Below are 19,698 nucleotides of genomic sequence, written 5' to 3'. Positions count from 1 at the left end.
AAACGGGTGGGCCCATATGTCTCCGGCCCAATACATGGCCCATTGTCTTATTGGGCCTGATGTCCAAAATAAATATTATTGAGCCCAAACTTCCCCAATCAACCTTGAAGAAGCACGGTGAATAAGATAAGAATTTAGTCAAGGAAAACAAAAGTTGGGGCAAAATGACCTATCTACCCTTTCTTCTTCTTCATTTAACCGATGCGAGAGTCGGGAATAAACCATCAATATTTAGAACGGTAATAAACCCCCGACCCCCACTTAACAATATTTAGACCGATCCATATTCAACATAAAACCAACATATTTTAAAAAAATAAAAAACGAGGATGAAGAGCTTAATACTGATCACTCGACTCTTTGCCATAATTAACCCTAGAATTATATTAAAGAATCGAAAATTTCAAGTACATTTTTTAAATTCTCAATTTTACCCTTTTATGGAGACTCTCGTCCCATTGATAGAGTTTGCAACTGGCTAAGTTATATATAAAGTCTAAGAATGACGTGTTCGTATATTCAAATACGTCACAACAATTTTACGATGCATAAAATTTATCTCAATAATTGTCAACCCGAGCATAGCTAAAAGTAATTTGTAAAATTAAAATGAGAGAAATTTATTTGGTTAATTTATAATTTGATTTTGAAATGAAAAAAGAAACAAATAAAAAGAAAATAGAATGGGGGCCGTATAGCAACCTGCATGTTCAAATGCTAACGTCAAATCGAAATTGGAATATCACTTTCATAACGTCCAACAACAACGCTTCAGGTGGTTAATAATGGAGTCCAGAACGAGAGGAGAGCCGATGGCGAGGGCTAGAGCTAGGGCTAGGGCCCCTTCCTCTTTCATCGCTCCATTTCCACTTTCCATTTTCTTTCTCCGCCAATCCAGATTTAGCCTCAGAAACAAGCTCCAATCATTGCCATGGACATGGATGGATTAACCGTTTCCAGAGCTCTGGATTTATTAGTACTCCATCCACGTTCTTTTTTAAGGAAATTGATATTGATCTTCATAGTCGCACTTGAAGAAGAGGAGGACGACGACGACGACAGCGACGGCCGCCTGCCAATCTTTCTTCCAACTGAAATCCCTAATGCGCGCGAGATTCTGCCCGCGAACGTTGAGAAGAGAGACGGAAATTTGTCGGAATTGAAACCGCAGCGAATGGTGGAGGAGAGACGGAAGTTTGTTGAAATTGAAATTGCAGCGAATGGTGGAAGAGAGACGGAGATTTGTAGGAATTGAAACCGCAGCGAATGGTGGATAATGGCTGGTTTAAGGTGATGGCAATGGAAGCAGAGACTATTGAACTGAAAAAACCTGCAATCGGGAGAAGGCCTAGGAATTAGGGATGGATTCGTCCTCGAGGATTTTCGTCTAAATGTCGAACTAGAAAACGAAGAAAATGGGATTATTAGGGAGATCGATATGCGGGAGAGAGGATCAGCGAGAGCTTGAGCACTTATCGAGAGACGACGGCAGCCAATACAGCCTCACGGGCGGAATCCTGCCGCCGCTTGGCGTGAATGGGCGAAATAATCGAAGAAGCAAACTCGGTCCTCATATAATCTCGCCGTTCAATTACAATTACAGGTTCTAAAATCGTCGTTTCTCCTACTTTTTCAGATTGTTGCAATTTCATTTTGATGATGATTCAGAGATTTCCTCGCATCGCAGATTTTGGGAGACGTTTCTGATATTTCTGGTACTCTACACAGCCTGGGCATGTCCTTTTGAGTTCGGGTTTCTCCCTACGCCCAGCGGAGTTCTGGCAATAATTGACAATATTGTAAATGGACTTTTCGCCATTGATATAGTTCTGACATTCTTCGTGGCGTATTTGGACAAAACTACTTACCTGCTGGTGGATGACCGGAAGCTGATTGCTCTACGGTATGCCAAAACCTGGTTGGTCCTCGACGTTGTGTCCAATATTCCGTCGGAGATGGCTCGCAATATTCTCCCTCCTACCCTTCAGGTTTATGGCTACTTCAACATGCTTCGTCTATGGCGTCTTCGAAGAGTCAGCTCCATGTTCGCCAGGTAATAATAATAATAATAAATAAATAAATAAATAAAAACAGTTTATTTCATAATTATTTGAATATCTATTTTTTTAATTTTAAAACTAAATTGTTTCTATTATATTTAAGTGGGTTTTAAAACAACTAACACAAAAATAAAAAATTAATAAAATTATTTTTTATTTTTTTATTTTTTTATTTTTGTAATTGGTCTAATAATTCAGATCTACACGAAGAAAAAAAAATGAAAACTATAATTTAAAAAATAAAAATAGAAAATATGGTTATTCTGTTACCAATTTTATGATAGCATTCGTGCAGGTTTTTATTTATTTATTATTATTTTTTTGATCGAATCTTTTCCCATCGCGATTTATTAAAACTATTTTCATGGAATAATGACTAAAATTCATCATAGAGTAGTCTTGAAAAGAAAAGATGGCAAATAATTATGAAATTCATAGCTTAAAGTTATGCTTAAATCTGTCATCTTTGTAAATTTCCGTAGCTTTTTGGACATTTGATGAGATAAAAATCTCGCTTCTTATATCTGTTCATTTATATACCCATACTATCTATAACGTTGCTTTCTTTTTCTTGTCCTCTTCAATAATGGCGGTAGGTTGGAAAAAGACAGAAACTACAACTATTTCTGGGTTAGATCTGCAAAGCTTATGTTTGTAAGTAAACTATAATAGACATTTTTTGTTGGTTAAATTACAAATTTAGCTTTTGAATTTTTCAAAATTTACTTATATACTAAATGCAAAATTTAAAGTTTGATCTAATAGATAAAATAAATTTTAAAACTTTTGAAGCACTTTTAAAACCGACTCAATGTTAGGAAGGATTCTCTTTATCTGACGAGGCCAATGTGTAGGTGTGTCTGTTCACAGTTCATTTTGCTGGTTGCTGCTTCTATCTAATTGATTCAAACTATAAGGACCCCAAAAGAACATGGTCGACCTTATACATGGAAGACTTCCATAATGAAAGTTTGTGGGTGCGTTATGTGACTTCCATTTACTGGTCAATTGTCACAATCACCACCACTGGCTATGGCGATTTGCATCCAATCAATGATCAAGAGATGTCATTTGTCATCTGTTATCTGTTCTTCATCCTGGGGTTGCAATCTTACCTGATAGGAAATATGACAAACTTGGTCGTCCATGGCACCAGTCGAACCAGGCAATTTGTAAGTCTCAAAAACCCTTTTTCTTTAGGCTCCCTCTCCCTGCTTTCATGTTATGACATATAGCATTGGCTAAATTATGATCACCCCCTTCATAGTACCTCCCTTAAATGCAAATCATATAGTTTTGTGTGGTTCATCTTGTTGTATGGATTATTTCAGAGAGACACCATTCAAGCTGCCTCAAATTTCGCCCAAAGAAATCAACTGCCTGGTCGGCTGCAAGAACAGATGCTAGCTCATATGTGTTTGAAATTCAGGATTGATTCAGAGGGTTTACAACAGCAAGAGACAATTGATTCTCTTCCAAAAGCCATCAGATCCGGCATCGCACACCATCTCTTCTATTCACTCGTTGATAGTGCTTATTTGTTTAGTGGGGTGTCAACCGACTTGATCTTTCAACTGGTAACTTTACACACTATTATTTCTCAACTCTAATCCATCCAGTCCTTTAGTTTCAAACAAATATGCAGCCTAGCATGAAATTCTTGTTATTCAGAAAGAGCATAACAGGGTTTATACCAATGCATTGAATCCAAGTTTAAAGTGGTTCTCTAAATCTTTGACCTTTGGAAGGTGACAGAAATGAAGGCTGAGTACTTTCCTCCCAAAGAAGACATCATCTTGCAGAATGAAGCACCAACAGATTTCTATATAGTTGTCACTGGCACTGCGGTAAGAGTTATAACATCCATCCTTTAAATCTCCTACACATCCCAAAACTTCTCTTACAGTATGAAAGGACAAAAATCTAAGACACAATAAAGATTTTGAGGGTATGAATTCTAGACTTTGAAGGGTATTTCTAAATATCTCGAGTCTTTCCCACTGGCAGTATGCATATCTGTGGGAATTTTTGCCTTAGACCAATGAAGTGACAAGGATTCTGTAAACCCAACTGCCAAACATACAGATTCATCGATAGCAATTGAAATATGGCTCTTTCTATTGTTTTTATTCGTAACCACAATGAGAAGTTTATGATCTCTTGCTTCTTCAGTTGATGCAAACTATTTCTTCTGATGTTTGCTTCACCTTGCAGGATCTTATTGTACAAAGAAATGGAATAGAAGAGGTAATTATGGCCACAAGGTTTAACTCTTTTAACATTTTTCAGCATTAATTTTTTTTTTTTTTTTTTTTCCATGGACTGTTTCAGATCGTCGGAGAAGCAAAGACAGGAGATGTCATTGGTGAGATTGGCGTGCTTTGTTATCAACCACAACTGTTTACAGTTCGAACCAGCCGTTTGAGTCAACTGTTGCGATTGAATCGCTCTTCGTTTTTCAACTTAGTACAAGCTAGCGTTGGGGATGGGACAATAATAATGAACAATCTCCTTAAGGTCAGCAACTCTCTGCCCTGCATTCATTTCTTTCCCCCAGTAAGGTAACATTTTCTTCAGATAATGATTGAACACTCCTTTGTTACAGAAATAGAAGCTATGAACAAGCTTTTATTGAGAAATATGTGTAATGCTTACATACTACTCTATAAATGCTTACTCTCAAGAGTTTCTTTCTAAGAGGAGAAACCTAATCACAAAAGTAGCTCACATATCGATTTACTCAATCTGCTCTTAGCCTTTATGATTATTGCTTATAGAATGTCAATAAGTTCATAAAGCCATGAGAAACTATATGGCTGCAATCTACCAAATTGAGTGAATTTGATTTCATGTGTCAAGCTAAGGCAAAAGGTTTAGATTTTGTTACCAGCATCTTTAAACTTTATGCAGCACCTGAAGGAGGTAAAAGACCCAATGATGGAGGAAATTCTGCAAGAAACAGAACAGTCCTTGATTCGTGCTGGAATGGAAATGCCTCTCAATTTATACTTTGCGGCAAGCAGTGGCGATGACTTATTGTTGCATCAGTTGCTAAAGCGTGGTTCAAACCCAAATGAAGTAGATGAGGGTAGCGGGAAGACAGCACTTGTAAGCAAATCCTATCTAGTCCTCTTGTTTATCTTGACTGCTCACTATCGACAGACATCAAGCTGTACGACTTACCTAACATTTTTCATTCTCAGCATATTGCAGCTGCTAAAGGAAACGAACACTGCGTAGTTCTACTCCTAGAGTATGGAGCAGATCCGAACCGAAGAGGTATTCTTTGTAGTAGTAATTTCTACAGCTTGATGCTCAGAAGTTGGGGAAGTTAACTTGCTGTGGGCTCTTCTGTTATACAGACTTTGAAGGAAGCCTACCCTTGTGGCAAGCAATACAAAGAAATCATGAGCCTATAGTCAAGCTCCTAATAGACAACGGTGCCGATATTTCTTCAGGAGACGTCGCCCAGTTTGCATGCACCGCTGCGGAGCAAAACAACATAGATATGCTCAAATCCATCATCGAATGTGGTGGAGATGTAACTCTGCCTAGAAGCAACGGGACTACAGCTCTTCACATGGCAGTATGTGAAGGAAACAGTGAAACGGTTAAGTTCCTTTTAGAGCATGGGGCTGACATTGATAAGCCAGATGTTCATGGATGGACTCCACGAGCGTTAGCAGATCATCAAGGCCATGAAGAGATAAAAGAACTATTCTCTCTTAAGCAAGCTGTGAATAAATCATCTGTTGTCCATATTCCACAAAATCCCGAATCAAATTATATAAGGAAGTTCCAGAGCGAGTCGATCATACCGCGGTTTTCCCATGACTCCTGCATGACTCCTGTTCGAGAATCAAATTGTTCTGATATGCCTCCTAGAAGGAGAAGGAGCAATAATTATCGAAACTCGCTCGTTGGGTTCATGGAAAATACCAATAAGGGTGAGCATACACTCTAAAATCACCAATACAGACTTCAAACCATCTAGCTAAGCACAGTGAAACCAAACCTAACAAGAACACTTCTGAATAATTATTTGCTGCTCCAACTAGACTAGTAACACTTGAGATTTAACTACCTATAAGATTGGCTCTCAGTTTCCAAAGCTACGTTTTAACATATATTAACACTGGAACTTCAAATCATACAGGTGAAAGGGACGTTCTACAATCTGCATTGCTCGGTTTTAGCAATAGCCGAAGCATGAGATCGGCTTACCAGGCGAGAGTTGTTCTCAGTTGCCCTGAGAAAGGACAAGTTATTGGAAAGCTTATGCTTTTACCCAAAACCATCCAAGAACTAGTTGAAACTGGTTCCAAAAAATTTGGGATTTCTGCAACAATGATTTTAACTCATGAAGGAGCTGAAGTTGAGGATATAGACCTTGTCAGAGACGGTGATCACCTCATTCTTGTCAGTGATGCAAGTGCCGCCGTCCCGAGTGGCCAAGTACGGTAGAATTCAGTTCAAGACAGCCCACCGCCGTCATCCCCGGTGGCTGCCAAGTACGGTAGAGTTCAGTTCAAGACAGTCAACCTGCTGCCTGCTAGATTGTTGAATTGTACAAATGTATACTTAGTGATTCCTTTCTCCCCCACCGTTTATTTAGAGATTTATCAATATTCATGATATGATTACCATTCTCCGTGGGGAGAATTTTTCCATTGCCATTTTTTGTAAGCTTATCACTAGATAACAAATTTGATATTCAAAAGCATAAGAGGGCTGAATTCTATCCAAATTCTACCGCAAAAATAGAATAGTCTATTAGATGATGAAAGTCTCACATCTGCGAATGATCATGAGTTTATAATCAAATAACTCTCTCTCCATTGGTATGAGACCTTTGGAGAAGCTCAAAGTAAAGTCATGAGAGCTTATGCTCAAAGTGAACTATCATACCATTTTGGAGAGTCGTATTCATTTAACATGGTATCAGAGTCATGCCCTAAAACTTAGTCGTGCCAATAGATTGGTAAATTCTCAAATGTCGAACAAAGGACTCCAAAAAAAAAGGAGTCGAGTCTCGATTAAGGGGAGGTGTACTTTGTTCCAGGTCTTTGCTCACAGTCACTGTCATTGTAATTCTTGCGTTTGTAGTCCAACGGTTAGGATAATTGCCTTCCAAGCAATAGACCCGAGTTCAACTCCCGGCAAATGCAATTTTGAGCTTCACAATCACGGTAACTTAATACAATTTTGAACTTCATTCCATTCCAACGGTTAGGATACCGTGTCCAAGTCTTTGCTCACAGTCACTGTCATTGTAATTCTTGCGTTTGTAGTCCAACGGTTAGGATAATTGCTTTCAAAGCAATAGACTCGGGTTTAACTCCCGACAAACGCAATTTTGAGCTTCACGATCACGGTAACTCAATACAATTTTGAACTTCATTCCATTCCAACGGTTAGGATACCGTGTCCAGGTCTTTGCTCACAGTCATTGTCATTGTAATTCTTGCGTTTGTAGTCAATTGGTTAGGATAATTGCCTTCCAAGCAATAGACCCGGGTTCAACTCCCCGGCAAACGCAAATTTGAGCTTCACTATCACAATAACTTAATACAATTTTGAACTTCATTCCATTCCAACGGTTAGGAAATTTGAGCTTCACTATCACAATAACTTAATACAATTTTGAACTTCATTCCATTCCAACGGTTAGGATACTGTGTCCAGGTCTTTGCTCACAGTCACTGTCATTGTAATTCTTGCGTTTGTAGTCCATCGGTTAGGATAATTGCCTTCCAAGCAATAGACCTGGGTTCAACTCCCGGCAAACGCAATTTTGAGCTTCAGTATCACGGTAACTTAATACAATTTTGAAGTTCATTCTATTCCAACGGTTAGGATACCGTGTCCAGGTCTTTGCTCACAGTCATTGTCATTTTAATTCTAGCGTTTGTAGTTCAACGGTTAGGAAAATTGCCTTCCAAACAATAGACCCGGGTTCAAATCCCGGCAAACGCAATTTTGAGCTTCACTATCACGGTAACTAAATACAATTTTGAACTTCATTCTATTCCAACGGTTAGGATATCGTGTCCAGGTCTTTGCTCACAGTCATTGTCATTTTTATTCTAGCGTTTGTAGTCCAACGGTTAGGATTATTGCCTTCCAAGCAATAGACCCGGGTTCAACTCCCGCCAAATGCAATTTTGAGCTTCACTATCACAGTAACTTAATACAATTTTGAACTTCATTCCATTCCAACGGTTAGGATACTATGTCCAGGTCTTTGCTCACAGTCATTGTCATTGTAATTCTTGCATTTGTAGTCCAACGGTTAGGATAATTGCCTTCCAAGCAATAGACCCGGGTTCAACTCCCGGCAAACGCAATTTTGAGCTTCACTATCACGGTAACTTAATACAATTTTGAGCTTCATTCCATTCCAACGGTTAGGATACTGTGTCCAGGTCTTTGCTCACAGTCAGTGTCATTGTAATTCTTGCGTTTGTAGTCCAACGGTTAGGATAATTGCCTTCCAAGCAATAGACCCGGGTTCAACTCCCCGGCAAACGCAATTTTGAGCTTCACTATCACGGTAACTTAATACAATTTTGAACTTCATTCCATTCCAACGGTTAGGATACTGTGTCCAGGTCTTTGCTCACAGTCACTGTCATTGTAATTCTTGCGTTTGTAGTCCAACGGTTAGGATAATTGCCTTCCAAGCAATAGACCTGGGTTCAACTCCCGGCAAACGCAATCTTGAGCTTCACTATCACGGTAACTTAATACAATTTTGAACTTCATTCCATTCCAACGGTTAGGATACCGTGTCCAGGTCTTTGCTCACAGTCAGTGTCATTGTAATTCTTGCGTTTGTAGTCCAACGGTTAGGATAATTGCCTTCCAAGCAATAGACCCGGGTTCAACTCTCGGCAAACGCAATCTTGAGCTTCACTATCAACGGTAACTAAATACAATTTTGAGCTTCATTCCATTCCAACCGTTAGGATACTGTGTCCAGGTCTTTGCTCACAGTCAGTGTCATTGTAATTCTTGCGTTTGTAGTCCAACGGTTAGGATAATTGCCTTCCAAGCAATAGACCCGGGTTCAACTCCCGGCAAATGCAATTTTTGAGCTTCACTATCACGGTAACTTAATACAAATTTGAACTTCATTCTTTTCCAACGGTTAGGATACCGTGTCCAGGTCTTTGCTCACAGTCAGTGTCATTGTAATTCTTGCATTTGTAGTCCAACGGTTAGGATAATTGCCTTCCAAGCAATAGACCCGGGTTCAACTCCCCGGCAAACGCAATTTTGAGCTTCACTATCACGGTAACTTAATACAATTTTGAACTTCATTCTATTCCAACGGTTAGGATACCGTGTCCAGGTCTTTGCTCACAGTCACTGTCATTGTAATTCTTGCGTTTGTAGTCCAACGGTTAGGATAATTGCCTTCCAAGCAATAGACCTGGGTTCAACTCCCGGCAAACGCAATCTTGAGCTTCACTATCACGGTAACTAAATACAATTTTGAGCTTCATTCCATTCCAACCGTTAGGATACTGTGTCCAGGTCTTTGCTCACAGTCAGTGTCATTGTAATTCTTGCGTTTGTAGTCCAACGGTTAGGATAATTGCCTTCCAAGCAATAGACCCGGGTTCAACTCCCGGCAAACGCAATTTTGAGCTTCACTATCACGGTAACTTAATACAATTTTGAACTTCATTCTATTCCAACGGTTAGGATACCGTGTCCAGGTCTTTGCTCACAGTCACTGTCATTGTAATTCTTGCGTTTGTAGTCCAACGGTTAGGATAATTGCCTTCCAAGCAATAGACCCGGGTTCAACTCCCGGCAAACGCAATTTTGAGCTTCACTATCACGGTAACTTAATACAATTTTGAACTTCATTCTATTCCAACGGTTAGGATACCGTGTCCAGGTCTTTGCTCACAGTCACTGTCATTGTAATTCTTGCGTTTGTAGTCCAACGGTTAGGATAATTGCCTTCCAAGCAATAGACCCGGGTTCAACTCCCGGCAAACGCAATTTTGAGCTTCACTATCACGGTAACTTAATACAATTTTGAACTTCATTCTATTCCAACGGTTAGGATACCGTGTCCAGGTCTTTGCTCACAGTCACTGTCATTGTAATTCTTGCGTTTGTAGTCCAACGGTTAGGATAATTGCCTTCCAAGCAATAGACCTGGGTTCAACTCCCGGTAAATGCAATTTTGAGCTTCACTATCACGGTAAACTTAATACAATTTTGAACTTCATTCTATTCCAACGGTTAGGATACCGTGTCTAGGTCTTTGCTCACAGTCATTGTCATTGTAATTCTTGCGTTTGTAGTCCAACGGTTAGGATAATTGCCTTCCAAGCAATAGACCCGGGTTCAACTCCCCGGCAAACGCAATTTTGAGCTTCACTATCACGGTAACTTAATACAATTTTTAACTTCATTCTATTCCAACGGTTAGGATACCGTGTCCAGGTCTTTGCTCACAGTCAGTGTCATTGTAATTCTTGCGTTTGTAGTCCAACGGTTAGGATAATTGCCTTCCAAGCAATAGACCCGGGTTCAACTCCCGGCAAACGCAATCTTGAGCTTCACTATCACGGTAACTTCCAACGGTTAGGATACCGTGTCTAGGTCTTTGCTCACAGTCACTGTCATTGTAATTCTTGCGTTTGTAGTCCAACGGTTAGGATAATTGCCTTCCAAGCAATAGACCTGGGTTCAACTCCCGGCAAATGCAATTTTTGAGCTTCACTATCACGGTAACTTAATACAATTTTGAGCTTCATTCCATTCCAACCGTTAGGATACCGTGTCCAGGTCTTTGCTCACAGTCAGTGTCATTTTTATTCTTGCGTTTGTAGTCCAACGGTTAGGATACCGTGTCCAGGTCTTTGCTCACAGTCAGTGTCATTGTAATTCTTGCGTTTGTAGTCCAACGGTTAGGATAATTGCCTTCCAAGCAATAGACCCGGGTTGAACTCCCGGCAAACGCAATTTTGAGCTTCACTATCACGATAACTTAATACAATTTTGAGCTTCATTCCATTCCAGGCAAACGCAATTTTGAGCTTCACTATCACGATAACTTAATACAATTTTGAGCTTCATTCCATTCCAACCGTTAGGATACTGTGTCCAGGTCTTTGCTCACAGTCAGTGTCATTGTAATTCTTGCGTAGGATAATTGCCTTCCAAGAAATAGACCTGGGTTCAACTCTCGGCAAACGCAATTTTGAGCTTCACTATCACGGTAACTTAATACAATTTTGAACTTCATTCTATTCCAACGGTTAGGATACCGTGTCCAGGTCTTTGCTCACAGTCAGTGTCATTGTAATTCTTGCGTTTGTAGTCCAACGGTTAGGATAATTGCCTTCCAAGCAATAGACCCGGGTTCAACTCCCGGCAAACGCAATTTTGAGCTTCACTATCACGGTAACTTAATACAATTTTGAACTTCATTCTATTCCAACGGTTAGGATACCGTGTCCAGGTCTTTGCTCACAGTCAGTGTCATTGTAATTCTTGCGTTTGTAGTCCAACGGTTAGGATAATTGCCTTCCAAGCAATAGACCCGGGTTGAACTCCCGGCTAACGCAATTTTGAGCTTCACTATCACGATAACTTAATACAATTTTGAGCTTCATTCCATTCCAACCGTTAGGATACTGTGTCCAGGTCTTTGATCACAGTCAGTGTTATTGTAATTCTTGCGTTTGTAGTCCAACGATTAGGATAATTGCCTTCCAAGCAATAGACCCGGGTTCAACTCCCGCCAAATGCAATTTTGAGCTTCACTATCACGGTAACTTAATACAATTTTGAACTTCATTCCATTCCAACGGTTAGGATACCGTGTCCAGGTCTTTGCTCACAGTCAGTGTCATTGTAATTCTTGCGTTTGTAGTCCAACGGTTAGGATAATTGCCTTCCAAGCAATAGACCCGAGTTCAACTCCCGGCAAACGTAAATTTGAGCTTCACTATCACGGTAACTTAATACAATTTTGAGCTTCATTCTATTCCAACGGTTAGGATACCGTGTCTAGGTCTTTGCTCACAGTCACTGTCATTGTAATTCTGGCGTTTGTAGTCCAACGGTTAGGATAATTGCCTTCCAAGCAATAGACCCGAGTTCAACTCCCGGCAAACGTAAATTTGAGCTTCACTATCACGGTAACTTAATACAATTTTGAACTTCATTCTATTCCAACGGTTAGGATACCGTGTCTAGGTCTTTGCTCACAGTCACTGTCATTGTAATTCTGGCGTTTGTAGTCCAACGGTTAGGATAATTGCCTTCCAAGCAATAGACCCGAGTTCAACTCCCGGCAAACGTAAATTTGAGCTTCACTATCACGGTAACTTAATACAATTTTGAACTTCATTCTATTCCAACGGTTAGGATACCGTGTCTAGGTCTTTGCTCACAGTCACTGTCATTGTAATTCTGGCGTTTGTAGTCCAACGGTTAGGATAATTGCCTTCCAAGCAATAGACCCGAGTTCAACTCCCGGCAAACGTAAATTTGAGCTTCACTATCACGGTAACTTAATACAATTTTGAACTTCATTCTATTCCAACGGTTAGGATACCGTGTCTAGGTCTTTGCTCACAGTCACTGTCATTGTAATTCTGGCGTTTGTAGTCCAACGGTTAGGATAATTGCCTTCCAAGCAATAGACCCGAGTTCAACTCCCGGCAAACGTAAATTTGAGCTTCACTATCACGGTAACTTAATACAATTTTGAACTTCATTCTATTCCAACGGTTAGGATACCGTGTCTAGGTCTTTGCTCACAGTCACTGTCATTGTAATTCTGGCGTTTGTAGTCCAACGGTTAGGATAATTGCCTTCCAAGCAATAGACCCGAGTTCAACTCCCGGCAAACGTAAATTTGAGCTTCACTATCACGGTAACTTAATACAATTTTGAACTTCATTCTATTCCAACGGTTAGGATACCGTGTCTAGGTCTTTGCTCACAGTCACTGTCATTGTAATTCTGGCGTTTGTAGTCCAACGGTTAGGATAATTGCCTTCCAAGCAATAGACCCGAGTTCAACTCCCGGCAAACGTAAATTTGAGCTTCACTATCACGGTAACTTAATACAATTTTGAACTTCATTCTATTCCAACGGTTAGGATACCGTGTCTAGGTCTTTGCTCACAGTCACTGTCATTGTAATTCTGGCGTTTGTAGTCCAACGGTTAGGATAATTGCCTTCCAAGCAATAGACCCGAGTTCAACTCCCGGCAAACGTAAATTTGAGCTTCACTATCACGGTAACTTAATACAATTTTGAACTTCATTCTATTCCAACGGTTAGGATACCGTGTCTAGGTCTTTGCTCACAGTCACTGTCATTGTAATTCTGGCGTTTGTAGTCCAACGGTTAGGATAATTGCCTTCCAAGCAATAGACCCGGGTTCAACTCCCGGCAAACGTAAATTTGAGCTTCACTATCACGGTAACTTAATACAATTTTGAACTTCATTCTATTCCAACGGTTAGGATACCGTGTCTAGGTCTTTGCTCACAGTCAGTGTCATTGTAATTCTTGCGTTTGTAGTCCAACGGTTAGGATAATTGCCTTCCAAGCAATAGACCCGGGTTCAACTCCCGGCAAACGCAATCTTTGAGCTTCACTATCACGGTAACTTAATACAAATTTGAACTTCATTCTTTTCCAACGGTTAGGATACCGTGTCCAGGTCTTTGCTCACAGTCAGTGTCATTGTAATTCTTGCATTTGTAGTCCAACGGTTAGGATAATTGCCTTCCAAGAAATAGACCTGGGTTCAACTCTTGGCAAACGCAATTTTGAGCTTCACTATCACGGTAACTTAATACAATTTTGAACTTCATTCTATTCCAACGGTTAGGATACCGTGTCTAGGTCTTTGCTCACAGTCAGTGTCATTGTAATTCTTGCGTTTGTAGTCCAACGGTTAGGATAATTGCCTTCCAAGCAATAGACCCGGGTTCAACTCCCGGCAAACGCAATCTTGAGCTTCACTATCACGGTAACTTAATACAAATTTGAACTTCATTCTATTCCAACGGTTAGGATACCGTGTCCAGGTCTTTGCTCACAGTCACTGTCATTGTAATTCTTGCGTTTGTAGTCCAACGGTTAGGATAATTGCCTTCCAAGCAATAGACCTGGGTTCAACTCCCGGCAAATGCAATTTTTGAGCTTCACTATCACGGTAACTTAATACAATTTTGAGCTTCATTCCATTCCAACGGTTAGGATACTGTGTCCAGGTCTTTGCTCACAGTCAATGTCATTGTAATTCTTGCGTTTGTAGTCCAACGGTTAGGATAATTGCCTTCCAAGCAATAGACCTGGGTTCAACTCCCGGGAAACGCAATTTTGAGCTTCACTATCACGATAAATTAATACAATTTAGAACTTCATTCTATTCCAATGGTTAGGATACCGTGTCTAGGTCTTTGCTCACAGCCACTGTCATTGTAATTCTTGCGTTCCTAGTCCAACGGTTAGGATAATTGCCTTCCAAGCAATAGACCTGGGTTCAACTCCCGGCAAACGTAAATTTGAGCTTCACTATCACGGTAACTTAATACAATTATGAGCTTCATTCCATTCCAACGGTTAGGATACTGTGTCCAGGTCTTTGCTCACAGTCAATGTCATTGTAATTCTTGCGTTTGTAGTCCAACGGTTAGGATAATTGCCTTCAAAGCAATAGACCCGAGTTCAACTCCCGGCAAATGAAATTTTTGAGCTTCACTATCACGGTAACTTAATACAATTTTGAACTTCATTCTATTCCAATGGTTAGGATACCGTGTCTAGGTCTTTGCTCACAGTCACTGTCATTGTAATTCTGGCGTTTGTAGTCCAACGGTTAGGATAATTGCCTTCCAAGCAATAGACCCGGGTTCAACTCCCGGCAAATGCAATTTTTGAGCTTCACTATCACGGTAACTTAATACAAATTTGAACTTCATTCTTTTCCAACGGTTAGGATACCGTGTCTAGGTCTTTGCTCACAGTCACTATCATTGTAATTCTTGCGTTTGTAGTCCAACGGTTAGGATAATTGCCTTCCAAGCAATAGACCCGGGTTCAACTCCCGGCAAACGCAATTTTGAGCTTCACTATCACGGTAACTTAATACAATTTTGAACTTCATTCTATTCCAACGGTTAGGATACCGTGTCCAGGTCTTTGCTCACAGTCACTGTCATTGTAATTCTTGCGTTTGTAGTCCAACGGTTAGGATAATTGCCTTCCAAGCAATAGACCCGGGTTAAACTCCCGGCAAACGCAATTTTGAGCTTCACTATCACGGTAACTTAATACAATTTTGAGCTTCATTCCATTCCAACGATTAGGATACTGTGTCCAGGTCTTTGCTCACAGTCAGTGTCATTGTAATTCTTGCGTTTGTAGTCCAATGGTTAGGATAATTGCCTTCCAAGCAATAGACCCGGGTTCAACTCCCGGCAAACGCAATTTTGAGCTTCACTATCACGGTAACTTAATACAATTTTGAACTTCATTCTATTCCAACCGTTAGGATACCGTGTCTAGGTCTTTGCTCACAGTCATTGTCATTGTAATTCTTGCGTTTGTAGTCCAACGGTTAGGATAATTGCCTTCCAAGCAATAGACCCGGGTTCAACTCCCGGCAAACGCAATCTTGAGCTTCACTATCACGGTAACTTCCAACGGTTAGGATACCGTGTCCAGGTCTTTGCTCACAGTCACTGTCATTGTAATTCTTGCGTTTGTAGTCCAACGGTTAGGATAATTGCCTTCCAAGCAATAGACCCGGGTTCAACTCCCGGCAAACCTAAATTTGAGCTTCACTATCACGGTAACTTAATACAATTTTGAGCTTCATTCCATTCCAACGGTTAGGATACTGTGTCCAGGTCTTTGCTCACAGTCAATGTCATTGTAATTCTTGCGTTTGTAGTCCAACGGTTAGGATAATTGCCTTCCAAGCAATAGACCCGGGTTCAACTCCCGGCAAATGCAATTTTTGAGCTTCACTATCACGGTAACTTAATACAAATTTGAACTTCATTCTATTCCAACGGTTAGGATACCGTGTCCAGGTCTTTGCTCACAGTCACTGTCATTGTAATTCTTGCGTTTGTAGTCCAACGGTTAGGATAATTGCCTTCCAAGCAATAGACCTGGGTTCAACTCCCGGCAAATGCAATTTTTGAGCTTCACTATCACGGTAACTTAATACAATTTTGAACTTCATTCTATTCCAACGGTTAGGATACCGTGTCCAGATCTTTGCTCACAGTCACTATCAGTGTAATTCTTGCGTTTGTAGTCCAACGGTTAGGATAATTGCCTTCCAAGCAATAGACCCGGGTTCAACTCCCGGCAAACGCAATCTTGAGCTTCACTATCACGGTAACTTAATACAAATTTGAACTTCATTCTATTCCAACGGTTAGGATACCGTGTCTAGGTCTTTGCTCACAGTCACTGTCATTGTAATTCTTGCGTTTGTAGTCCAACGGTTAGGATAATTGCCTTCCAAGCAATAGACCCGGGTTCAACTCCCGGCAAACGCAATTTTGAGCTTCACTATCACGGTAACTTAATACAATTTTGAACTTCATTCTATTCCAACGGTTAGGATACCGTGTCCAGGTCTTTGCTCACAGTCACTGTCATTGTAATTCTTGCGTTTGTAGTCCAACGGTTAGGATAATTGCCTTCCAAGCAATAGACCCGGGTTCAACTCCCGGCAAACGCAATTTTGAGCTTCACTATCACGGTAACTTAATACAATTTTGAACTTCATTCTATTCCAACGGTTAGGATACCGTGTCCAGGTCTTTGCTCACAGTCACTGTCATTGTAATTCTTGCGTTTGTAGTCCAACGGTTAGGATAATTGCCTTCCAAGCAATAGACCCGGGTTCAACTCCCGGCAAACGCAATTTTGAGCTTCACTATCACGGTAACTTAATACAATTTTGAACTTCATTCTATTCCAACGGTTAGGATACCGTGTCCAGGTCTTTGCTCACAGTCACTGTCATTGTAATTCTTGCGTTTGTAGTCCAACGGTTAGGATAATTGCCTTCCAAGCAATAGACCCGGGTTCAACTCCCGGCAAACGCAATTTTGAGCTTCACTATCACGGTAACTTAATACAATTTTGAACTTCATTCTATTCCAACGGTTAGGATACCGTGTCCAGGTCTTTGCTCACAGTCACTGTCATTGTAATTCTTGCGTTTGTAGTCCAACGGTTAGGATAATTGCCTTCCAAGCAATAGACCCGGGTTCAACTCCCGGCAAACGCAATTTTGAGCTTCACTATCACGGTAACTTAATACAATTTTGAACTTCATTCTATTCCAACGGTTAGGATACCGTGTCCAGGTCTTTGCTCACAGTCACTGTCATTGTAATTCTTGCGTTTGTAGTCCAACGGTTAGGATAATTGCCTTCCAAGCAATAGACCCGGGTTCAACTCCCGGCAAACGCAATTTTGAGCTTCACTATCACGGTAACTTAATACAATTTTGAACTTCATTCTATTCCAACGGTTAGGATACCGTGTCCAGGTCTTTGCTCACAGTCACTGTCATTGTAATTCTTGCGTTTGTAGTCCAACGGTTAGGATAATTGCCTTCCAAGCAATAGACCCGGGTTCAACTCCCGGCAAACGCAATTTTGAGCTTCACTATCACGGTAACTTAATACAATTTTGAACTTCATTCTATTCCAACGGTTAGGATACCGTGTCCAGGTCTTTGCTCACAGTCACTGTCATTGTAATTCTTGCGTTTGTAGTCCAACGGTTAGGATAATTGCCTTCCAAGCAATAGACCCGGGTTCAACTCCCGGCAAACGCAATTTTGAGCTTCACTATCACGGTAACTTAATACAATTTTGAACTTCATTCTATTCCAACGGTTAGGATACCGTGTCCAGGTCTTTGCTCACAGTCACTGTCATTGTAATTCTTGCGTTTGTAGTCCAACGGTTAGGATAATTGCCTTCCAAGCAATAGACCCGGGTTCAACTCCCGGCAAACGCAATTTTGAGCTTCACTATCACGGTAACTTAATACAATTTTGAACTTCATTCTATTCCAACGGTTAGGATACCGTGTCCAGGTCTTTGCTCACAGTCACTGTCATTGTAATTCTTGCGTTTGTAGTCCAACGGTTAGGATAATTGCCTTCCAAGCAATAGACCCGGGTTCAACTCCCGGCAAACGCAATTTTGAGCTTCACTATCACGGTAACTTAATACAATTTTGAACTTCATTCTATTCCAACGGTTAGGATACCGTGTCCAGGTCTTTGCTCACAGTCACTGTCATTGTAATTCTTGCGTTTGTAGTCCAACGGTTAGGATAATTGCCTTCCAAGCAATAGACCCGGGTTCAACTCCCGGCAAACGCAATTTTGAGCTTCACTATCACGGTAACTTAATACAATTTTGAACTTCATTCTATTCCAACGGTTAGGATACCGTGTCCAGGTCTTTGCTCACAGTCACTGTCATTGTAATTCTTGCGTTTGTAGTCCAACGGTTAGGATAATTGCCTTCCAAGCAATAGACCCGGGTTCAACTCCCGGCAAACGCAATTTTGAGCTTCACTATCACGGTAACTTAATACAATTTTGAACTTCATTCTATTCCAACGGTTAGGATACCGTGTCCAGGTCTTTGCTCACAGTCACTGTCATTGTAATTCTTGCGTTTGTAGTCCAACGGTTAGGATAATTGCCTTCCAAGCAATAGACCCGGGTTCAACTCCCGGCAAACGCAATTTTGAGCTTCACTATCACGGTAACTTAATACAATTTTGAACTTCATTCTATTCCAACGGTTAGGATACCGTGTCCAGGTCTTTGCTCACAGTCACTGTCATTGTAATTCTTGCGTTTGTAGTCCAACGGTTAGGATAATTGCCTTCCAAGCAATAGACCCGGGTTCAACTCCCGGCAAACGCAATTTTGAGCTTCACTATCACGGTAACTTAATACAATTTTGAACTTCATTCTATTCCAACGGTTAGGATACCGTGTCCAGGTCTTTGCTCACAGTCACTGTCATTGTAATTCTTGCGTTTGTAGTCCAACGGTTAGGATAATTGCCTTCCAAGCAATAGACCCGGGTTCAACTCCCGGCAAACGCAATTTTGAGCTTCACTATCACGGTAACTTAATACAATTTTGAACTTCATTCTATTCCAACGGTTAGGATACCGTGTCCAGGTCTTTGCTCACAGTCACTGTCATTGTAATTCTTGCGTTTGTAGTCCAACGGTTAGGATAATTGCCTTCCAAGCAATAGACCCGGGTTCAACTCCCGGCAAACGCAATTTTGAGCTTCACTATCACGGTAACTTAATACAATTTTGAACTTCATTCTATTCCAACGGTTAGGATACCGTGTCCAGGTCTTTGCTCACAGTCACTGTCATTGTAATTCTTGCGTTTGTAGTCCAACGGTTAGGATAATTGCCTTCCAAGCAATAGACCCGGGTTCAACTCCCGGCAAACGCAATTTTGAGCTTCACTATCACGGTAACTTAATACAATTTTGAACTTCATTCTATTCCAACGGTTAGGATACCGTGTCCAGGTCTTTGCTCACAGTCACTGTCATTGTAATT

General features: G+C 40.7%; 1 protein-coding gene and 60 non-coding genes across 61 annotated transcripts; all 61 read left to right on the top strand.

The window, feature by feature from the left end:
• Nucleotides 1-770: 770 nt before the first annotated feature.
• LOC111476603 (potassium channel AKT1-like) lies at nucleotides 771-6,543 on the top strand. The gene is made up of 12 exons (XM_023120333.1): nucleotides 771-1,603; nucleotides 1,688-2,053; nucleotides 2,657-2,714; nucleotides 2,915-3,232; nucleotides 3,392-3,637; nucleotides 3,809-3,907; nucleotides 4,275-4,307; nucleotides 4,392-4,577; nucleotides 4,971-5,168; nucleotides 5,264-5,339; nucleotides 5,423-6,007; nucleotides 6,217-6,543. Exons 1-12 carry the CDS (start codon nucleotides 1,416-1,418, stop codon nucleotides 6,522-6,524), a joined length of 2,661 nt encoding a protein of 886 aa, XP_022976101.1. The 5' UTR covers nucleotides 771-1,415; the 3' UTR covers nucleotides 6,525-6,543.
• A 613-nt stretch (nucleotides 6,544-7,156) lies between these two features.
• TRNAG-UCC lies at nucleotides 7,157-7,228 on the top strand. The gene has a single exon. It is a non-coding gene; the product is annotated as a tRNA-Gly (tRNA).
• Nucleotides 7,229-7,341: 113 nt separating this feature from the next.
• On the top strand, nucleotides 7,342-7,413 carry TRNASTOP-UCA. Its single transcript has one exon. It is a non-coding gene; the product is annotated as a tRNA-Sec (tRNA).
• Nucleotides 7,414-7,779: 366 nt separating this feature from the next.
• On the top strand, nucleotides 7,780-7,851 carry TRNAG-UCC. Its single transcript has one exon. It is a non-coding gene; the product is annotated as a tRNA-Gly (tRNA).
• A 298-nt stretch (nucleotides 7,852-8,149) lies between these two features.
• Nucleotides 8,150-8,221, top strand: TRNAG-UCC. The gene has a single exon. It is a non-coding gene; the product is annotated as a tRNA-Gly (tRNA).
• Nucleotides 8,222-8,334: 113 nt separating this feature from the next.
• Nucleotides 8,335-8,406, top strand: TRNAG-UCC. The gene has a single exon. It is a non-coding gene; the product is annotated as a tRNA-Gly (tRNA).
• A 113-nt stretch (nucleotides 8,407-8,519) lies between these two features.
• On the top strand, nucleotides 8,520-8,592 carry TRNAG-UCC. Its single transcript has one exon. It is a non-coding gene; the product is annotated as a tRNA-Gly (tRNA).
• A 113-nt stretch (nucleotides 8,593-8,705) lies between these two features.
• TRNAG-UCC lies at nucleotides 8,706-8,777 on the top strand. Its single transcript has one exon. It is a non-coding gene; the product is annotated as a tRNA-Gly (tRNA).
• Nucleotides 8,778-8,890: 113 nt separating this feature from the next.
• Nucleotides 8,891-8,962, top strand: TRNAG-UCC. The gene has a single exon. It is a non-coding gene; the product is annotated as a tRNA-Gly (tRNA).
• A 114-nt stretch (nucleotides 8,963-9,076) lies between these two features.
• TRNAG-UCC lies at nucleotides 9,077-9,148 on the top strand. Its single transcript has one exon. It is a non-coding gene; the product is annotated as a tRNA-Gly (tRNA).
• Nucleotides 9,149-9,448: 300 nt separating this feature from the next.
• TRNAG-UCC lies at nucleotides 9,449-9,520 on the top strand. Its single transcript has one exon. It is a non-coding gene; the product is annotated as a tRNA-Gly (tRNA).
• Nucleotides 9,521-9,633: 113 nt separating this feature from the next.
• TRNAG-UCC lies at nucleotides 9,634-9,705 on the top strand. The gene has a single exon. It is a non-coding gene; the product is annotated as a tRNA-Gly (tRNA).
• A 113-nt stretch (nucleotides 9,706-9,818) lies between these two features.
• TRNAG-UCC lies at nucleotides 9,819-9,890 on the top strand. The gene has a single exon. It is a non-coding gene; the product is annotated as a tRNA-Gly (tRNA).
• Nucleotides 9,891-10,003: 113 nt separating this feature from the next.
• TRNAG-UCC lies at nucleotides 10,004-10,075 on the top strand. Its single transcript has one exon. It is a non-coding gene; the product is annotated as a tRNA-Gly (tRNA).
• A 113-nt stretch (nucleotides 10,076-10,188) lies between these two features.
• TRNAG-UCC lies at nucleotides 10,189-10,260 on the top strand. Its single transcript has one exon. It is a non-coding gene; the product is annotated as a tRNA-Gly (tRNA).
• A 114-nt stretch (nucleotides 10,261-10,374) lies between these two features.
• On the top strand, nucleotides 10,375-10,447 carry TRNAG-UCC. Its single transcript has one exon. It is a non-coding gene; the product is annotated as a tRNA-Gly (tRNA).
• A 113-nt stretch (nucleotides 10,448-10,560) lies between these two features.
• TRNAG-UCC lies at nucleotides 10,561-10,632 on the top strand. Its single transcript has one exon. It is a non-coding gene; the product is annotated as a tRNA-Gly (tRNA).
• Nucleotides 10,633-10,719: 87 nt separating this feature from the next.
• TRNAG-UCC lies at nucleotides 10,720-10,791 on the top strand. Its single transcript has one exon. It is a non-coding gene; the product is annotated as a tRNA-Gly (tRNA).
• Nucleotides 10,792-10,975: 184 nt separating this feature from the next.
• TRNAG-UCC lies at nucleotides 10,976-11,047 on the top strand. Its single transcript has one exon. It is a non-coding gene; the product is annotated as a tRNA-Gly (tRNA).
• A 349-nt stretch (nucleotides 11,048-11,396) lies between these two features.
• On the top strand, nucleotides 11,397-11,468 carry TRNAG-UCC. Its single transcript has one exon. It is a non-coding gene; the product is annotated as a tRNA-Gly (tRNA).
• A 113-nt stretch (nucleotides 11,469-11,581) lies between these two features.
• TRNAG-UCC lies at nucleotides 11,582-11,653 on the top strand. Its single transcript has one exon. It is a non-coding gene; the product is annotated as a tRNA-Gly (tRNA).
• A 298-nt stretch (nucleotides 11,654-11,951) lies between these two features.
• Nucleotides 11,952-12,023, top strand: TRNAG-UCC. Its single transcript has one exon. It is a non-coding gene; the product is annotated as a tRNA-Gly (tRNA).
• A 113-nt stretch (nucleotides 12,024-12,136) lies between these two features.
• TRNAG-UCC lies at nucleotides 12,137-12,208 on the top strand. The gene has a single exon. It is a non-coding gene; the product is annotated as a tRNA-Gly (tRNA).
• Nucleotides 12,209-12,321: 113 nt separating this feature from the next.
• TRNAG-UCC lies at nucleotides 12,322-12,393 on the top strand. Its single transcript has one exon. It is a non-coding gene; the product is annotated as a tRNA-Gly (tRNA).
• A 113-nt stretch (nucleotides 12,394-12,506) lies between these two features.
• TRNAG-UCC lies at nucleotides 12,507-12,578 on the top strand. The gene has a single exon. It is a non-coding gene; the product is annotated as a tRNA-Gly (tRNA).
• Nucleotides 12,579-12,691: 113 nt separating this feature from the next.
• Nucleotides 12,692-12,763, top strand: TRNAG-UCC. Its single transcript has one exon. It is a non-coding gene; the product is annotated as a tRNA-Gly (tRNA).
• A 113-nt stretch (nucleotides 12,764-12,876) lies between these two features.
• On the top strand, nucleotides 12,877-12,948 carry TRNAG-UCC. The gene has a single exon. It is a non-coding gene; the product is annotated as a tRNA-Gly (tRNA).
• A 113-nt stretch (nucleotides 12,949-13,061) lies between these two features.
• Nucleotides 13,062-13,133, top strand: TRNAG-UCC. The gene has a single exon. It is a non-coding gene; the product is annotated as a tRNA-Gly (tRNA).
• A 113-nt stretch (nucleotides 13,134-13,246) lies between these two features.
• On the top strand, nucleotides 13,247-13,318 carry TRNAG-UCC. The gene has a single exon. It is a non-coding gene; the product is annotated as a tRNA-Gly (tRNA).
• A 113-nt stretch (nucleotides 13,319-13,431) lies between these two features.
• Nucleotides 13,432-13,503, top strand: TRNAG-UCC. Its single transcript has one exon. It is a non-coding gene; the product is annotated as a tRNA-Gly (tRNA).
• Nucleotides 13,504-13,616: 113 nt separating this feature from the next.
• TRNAG-UCC lies at nucleotides 13,617-13,688 on the top strand. The gene has a single exon. It is a non-coding gene; the product is annotated as a tRNA-Gly (tRNA).
• A 299-nt stretch (nucleotides 13,689-13,987) lies between these two features.
• On the top strand, nucleotides 13,988-14,059 carry TRNAG-UCC. Its single transcript has one exon. It is a non-coding gene; the product is annotated as a tRNA-Gly (tRNA).
• Nucleotides 14,060-14,172: 113 nt separating this feature from the next.
• On the top strand, nucleotides 14,173-14,244 carry TRNAG-UCC. The gene has a single exon. It is a non-coding gene; the product is annotated as a tRNA-Gly (tRNA).
• Nucleotides 14,245-14,358: 114 nt separating this feature from the next.
• On the top strand, nucleotides 14,359-14,430 carry TRNAG-UCC. Its single transcript has one exon. It is a non-coding gene; the product is annotated as a tRNA-Gly (tRNA).
• A 298-nt stretch (nucleotides 14,431-14,728) lies between these two features.
• TRNASTOP-UCA lies at nucleotides 14,729-14,800 on the top strand. The gene has a single exon. It is a non-coding gene; the product is annotated as a tRNA-Sec (tRNA).
• Nucleotides 14,801-14,914: 114 nt separating this feature from the next.
• Nucleotides 14,915-14,986, top strand: TRNAG-UCC. The gene has a single exon. It is a non-coding gene; the product is annotated as a tRNA-Gly (tRNA).
• A 114-nt stretch (nucleotides 14,987-15,100) lies between these two features.
• TRNAG-UCC lies at nucleotides 15,101-15,172 on the top strand. Its single transcript has one exon. It is a non-coding gene; the product is annotated as a tRNA-Gly (tRNA).
• Nucleotides 15,173-15,285: 113 nt separating this feature from the next.
• Nucleotides 15,286-15,357, top strand: TRNAG-UCC. Its single transcript has one exon. It is a non-coding gene; the product is annotated as a tRNA-Gly (tRNA).
• Nucleotides 15,358-15,470: 113 nt separating this feature from the next.
• Nucleotides 15,471-15,542, top strand: TRNAG-UCC. Its single transcript has one exon. It is a non-coding gene; the product is annotated as a tRNA-Gly (tRNA).
• A 113-nt stretch (nucleotides 15,543-15,655) lies between these two features.
• On the top strand, nucleotides 15,656-15,727 carry TRNAG-UCC. Its single transcript has one exon. It is a non-coding gene; the product is annotated as a tRNA-Gly (tRNA).
• Nucleotides 15,728-15,814: 87 nt separating this feature from the next.
• TRNAG-UCC lies at nucleotides 15,815-15,886 on the top strand. The gene has a single exon. It is a non-coding gene; the product is annotated as a tRNA-Gly (tRNA).
• A 113-nt stretch (nucleotides 15,887-15,999) lies between these two features.
• TRNAG-UCC lies at nucleotides 16,000-16,071 on the top strand. The gene has a single exon. It is a non-coding gene; the product is annotated as a tRNA-Gly (tRNA).
• Nucleotides 16,072-16,185: 114 nt separating this feature from the next.
• Nucleotides 16,186-16,257, top strand: TRNAG-UCC. Its single transcript has one exon. It is a non-coding gene; the product is annotated as a tRNA-Gly (tRNA).
• Nucleotides 16,258-16,371: 114 nt separating this feature from the next.
• TRNAG-UCC lies at nucleotides 16,372-16,443 on the top strand. The gene has a single exon. It is a non-coding gene; the product is annotated as a tRNA-Gly (tRNA).
• Nucleotides 16,444-16,556: 113 nt separating this feature from the next.
• TRNAG-UCC lies at nucleotides 16,557-16,628 on the top strand. The gene has a single exon. It is a non-coding gene; the product is annotated as a tRNA-Gly (tRNA).
• A 113-nt stretch (nucleotides 16,629-16,741) lies between these two features.
• Nucleotides 16,742-16,813, top strand: TRNAG-UCC. Its single transcript has one exon. It is a non-coding gene; the product is annotated as a tRNA-Gly (tRNA).
• A 113-nt stretch (nucleotides 16,814-16,926) lies between these two features.
• On the top strand, nucleotides 16,927-16,998 carry TRNAG-UCC. The gene has a single exon. It is a non-coding gene; the product is annotated as a tRNA-Gly (tRNA).
• A 113-nt stretch (nucleotides 16,999-17,111) lies between these two features.
• TRNAG-UCC lies at nucleotides 17,112-17,183 on the top strand. Its single transcript has one exon. It is a non-coding gene; the product is annotated as a tRNA-Gly (tRNA).
• A 113-nt stretch (nucleotides 17,184-17,296) lies between these two features.
• TRNAG-UCC lies at nucleotides 17,297-17,368 on the top strand. Its single transcript has one exon. It is a non-coding gene; the product is annotated as a tRNA-Gly (tRNA).
• Nucleotides 17,369-17,481: 113 nt separating this feature from the next.
• TRNAG-UCC lies at nucleotides 17,482-17,553 on the top strand. Its single transcript has one exon. It is a non-coding gene; the product is annotated as a tRNA-Gly (tRNA).
• A 113-nt stretch (nucleotides 17,554-17,666) lies between these two features.
• Nucleotides 17,667-17,738, top strand: TRNAG-UCC. Its single transcript has one exon. It is a non-coding gene; the product is annotated as a tRNA-Gly (tRNA).
• Nucleotides 17,739-17,851: 113 nt separating this feature from the next.
• TRNAG-UCC lies at nucleotides 17,852-17,923 on the top strand. The gene has a single exon. It is a non-coding gene; the product is annotated as a tRNA-Gly (tRNA).
• Nucleotides 17,924-18,036: 113 nt separating this feature from the next.
• Nucleotides 18,037-18,108, top strand: TRNAG-UCC. Its single transcript has one exon. It is a non-coding gene; the product is annotated as a tRNA-Gly (tRNA).
• Nucleotides 18,109-18,221: 113 nt separating this feature from the next.
• On the top strand, nucleotides 18,222-18,293 carry TRNAG-UCC. The gene has a single exon. It is a non-coding gene; the product is annotated as a tRNA-Gly (tRNA).
• A 113-nt stretch (nucleotides 18,294-18,406) lies between these two features.
• TRNAG-UCC lies at nucleotides 18,407-18,478 on the top strand. The gene has a single exon. It is a non-coding gene; the product is annotated as a tRNA-Gly (tRNA).
• A 113-nt stretch (nucleotides 18,479-18,591) lies between these two features.
• On the top strand, nucleotides 18,592-18,663 carry TRNAG-UCC. The gene has a single exon. It is a non-coding gene; the product is annotated as a tRNA-Gly (tRNA).
• Nucleotides 18,664-18,776: 113 nt separating this feature from the next.
• TRNAG-UCC lies at nucleotides 18,777-18,848 on the top strand. The gene has a single exon. It is a non-coding gene; the product is annotated as a tRNA-Gly (tRNA).
• A 113-nt stretch (nucleotides 18,849-18,961) lies between these two features.
• On the top strand, nucleotides 18,962-19,033 carry TRNAG-UCC. The gene has a single exon. It is a non-coding gene; the product is annotated as a tRNA-Gly (tRNA).
• A 113-nt stretch (nucleotides 19,034-19,146) lies between these two features.
• TRNAG-UCC lies at nucleotides 19,147-19,218 on the top strand. Its single transcript has one exon. It is a non-coding gene; the product is annotated as a tRNA-Gly (tRNA).
• A 113-nt stretch (nucleotides 19,219-19,331) lies between these two features.
• Nucleotides 19,332-19,403, top strand: TRNAG-UCC. The gene has a single exon. It is a non-coding gene; the product is annotated as a tRNA-Gly (tRNA).
• Nucleotides 19,404-19,516: 113 nt separating this feature from the next.
• TRNAG-UCC lies at nucleotides 19,517-19,588 on the top strand. The gene has a single exon. It is a non-coding gene; the product is annotated as a tRNA-Gly (tRNA).
• Nucleotides 19,589-19,698: the final 110 nt, after the last annotated feature.

This window comes from Cucurbita maxima, unplaced genomic scaffold (genome assembly GCF_002738345.1).
Source record: "Cucurbita maxima cultivar Rimu unplaced genomic scaffold, Cmax_1.0 Cma_Scf00003, whole genome shotgun sequence".
Classification (NCBI taxonomy): Eukaryota; Viridiplantae; Streptophyta; class Magnoliopsida; order Cucurbitales; family Cucurbitaceae; genus Cucurbita; species Cucurbita maxima.
Note: the sequence above shows the minus strand (reverse complement) of the source record. Positions and strands in the feature narration are given on the sequence as shown.

Excerpts from the sequence above, each read along its gene's own strand:
- LOC111476603 (XM_023120333.1), top strand. The coding sequence starts at position 1,416 with ATGGGATTATTAGGGAGATCGATATGCGGGAGAGAGGATCAGCGAGAG. Across the intron at positions 2,715-2,914 it reads GATCTGCAAAGCTTATGTTT|GTGTGTCTGTTCACAGTTCA; the intron begins GTAAGTAAACTA and ends GCCAATGTGTAG. Across the intron at positions 5,169-5,263 it reads GTAGCGGGAAGACAGCACTT|CATATTGCAGCTGCTAAAGG; the intron begins GTAAGCAAATCC and ends TTTCATTCTCAG.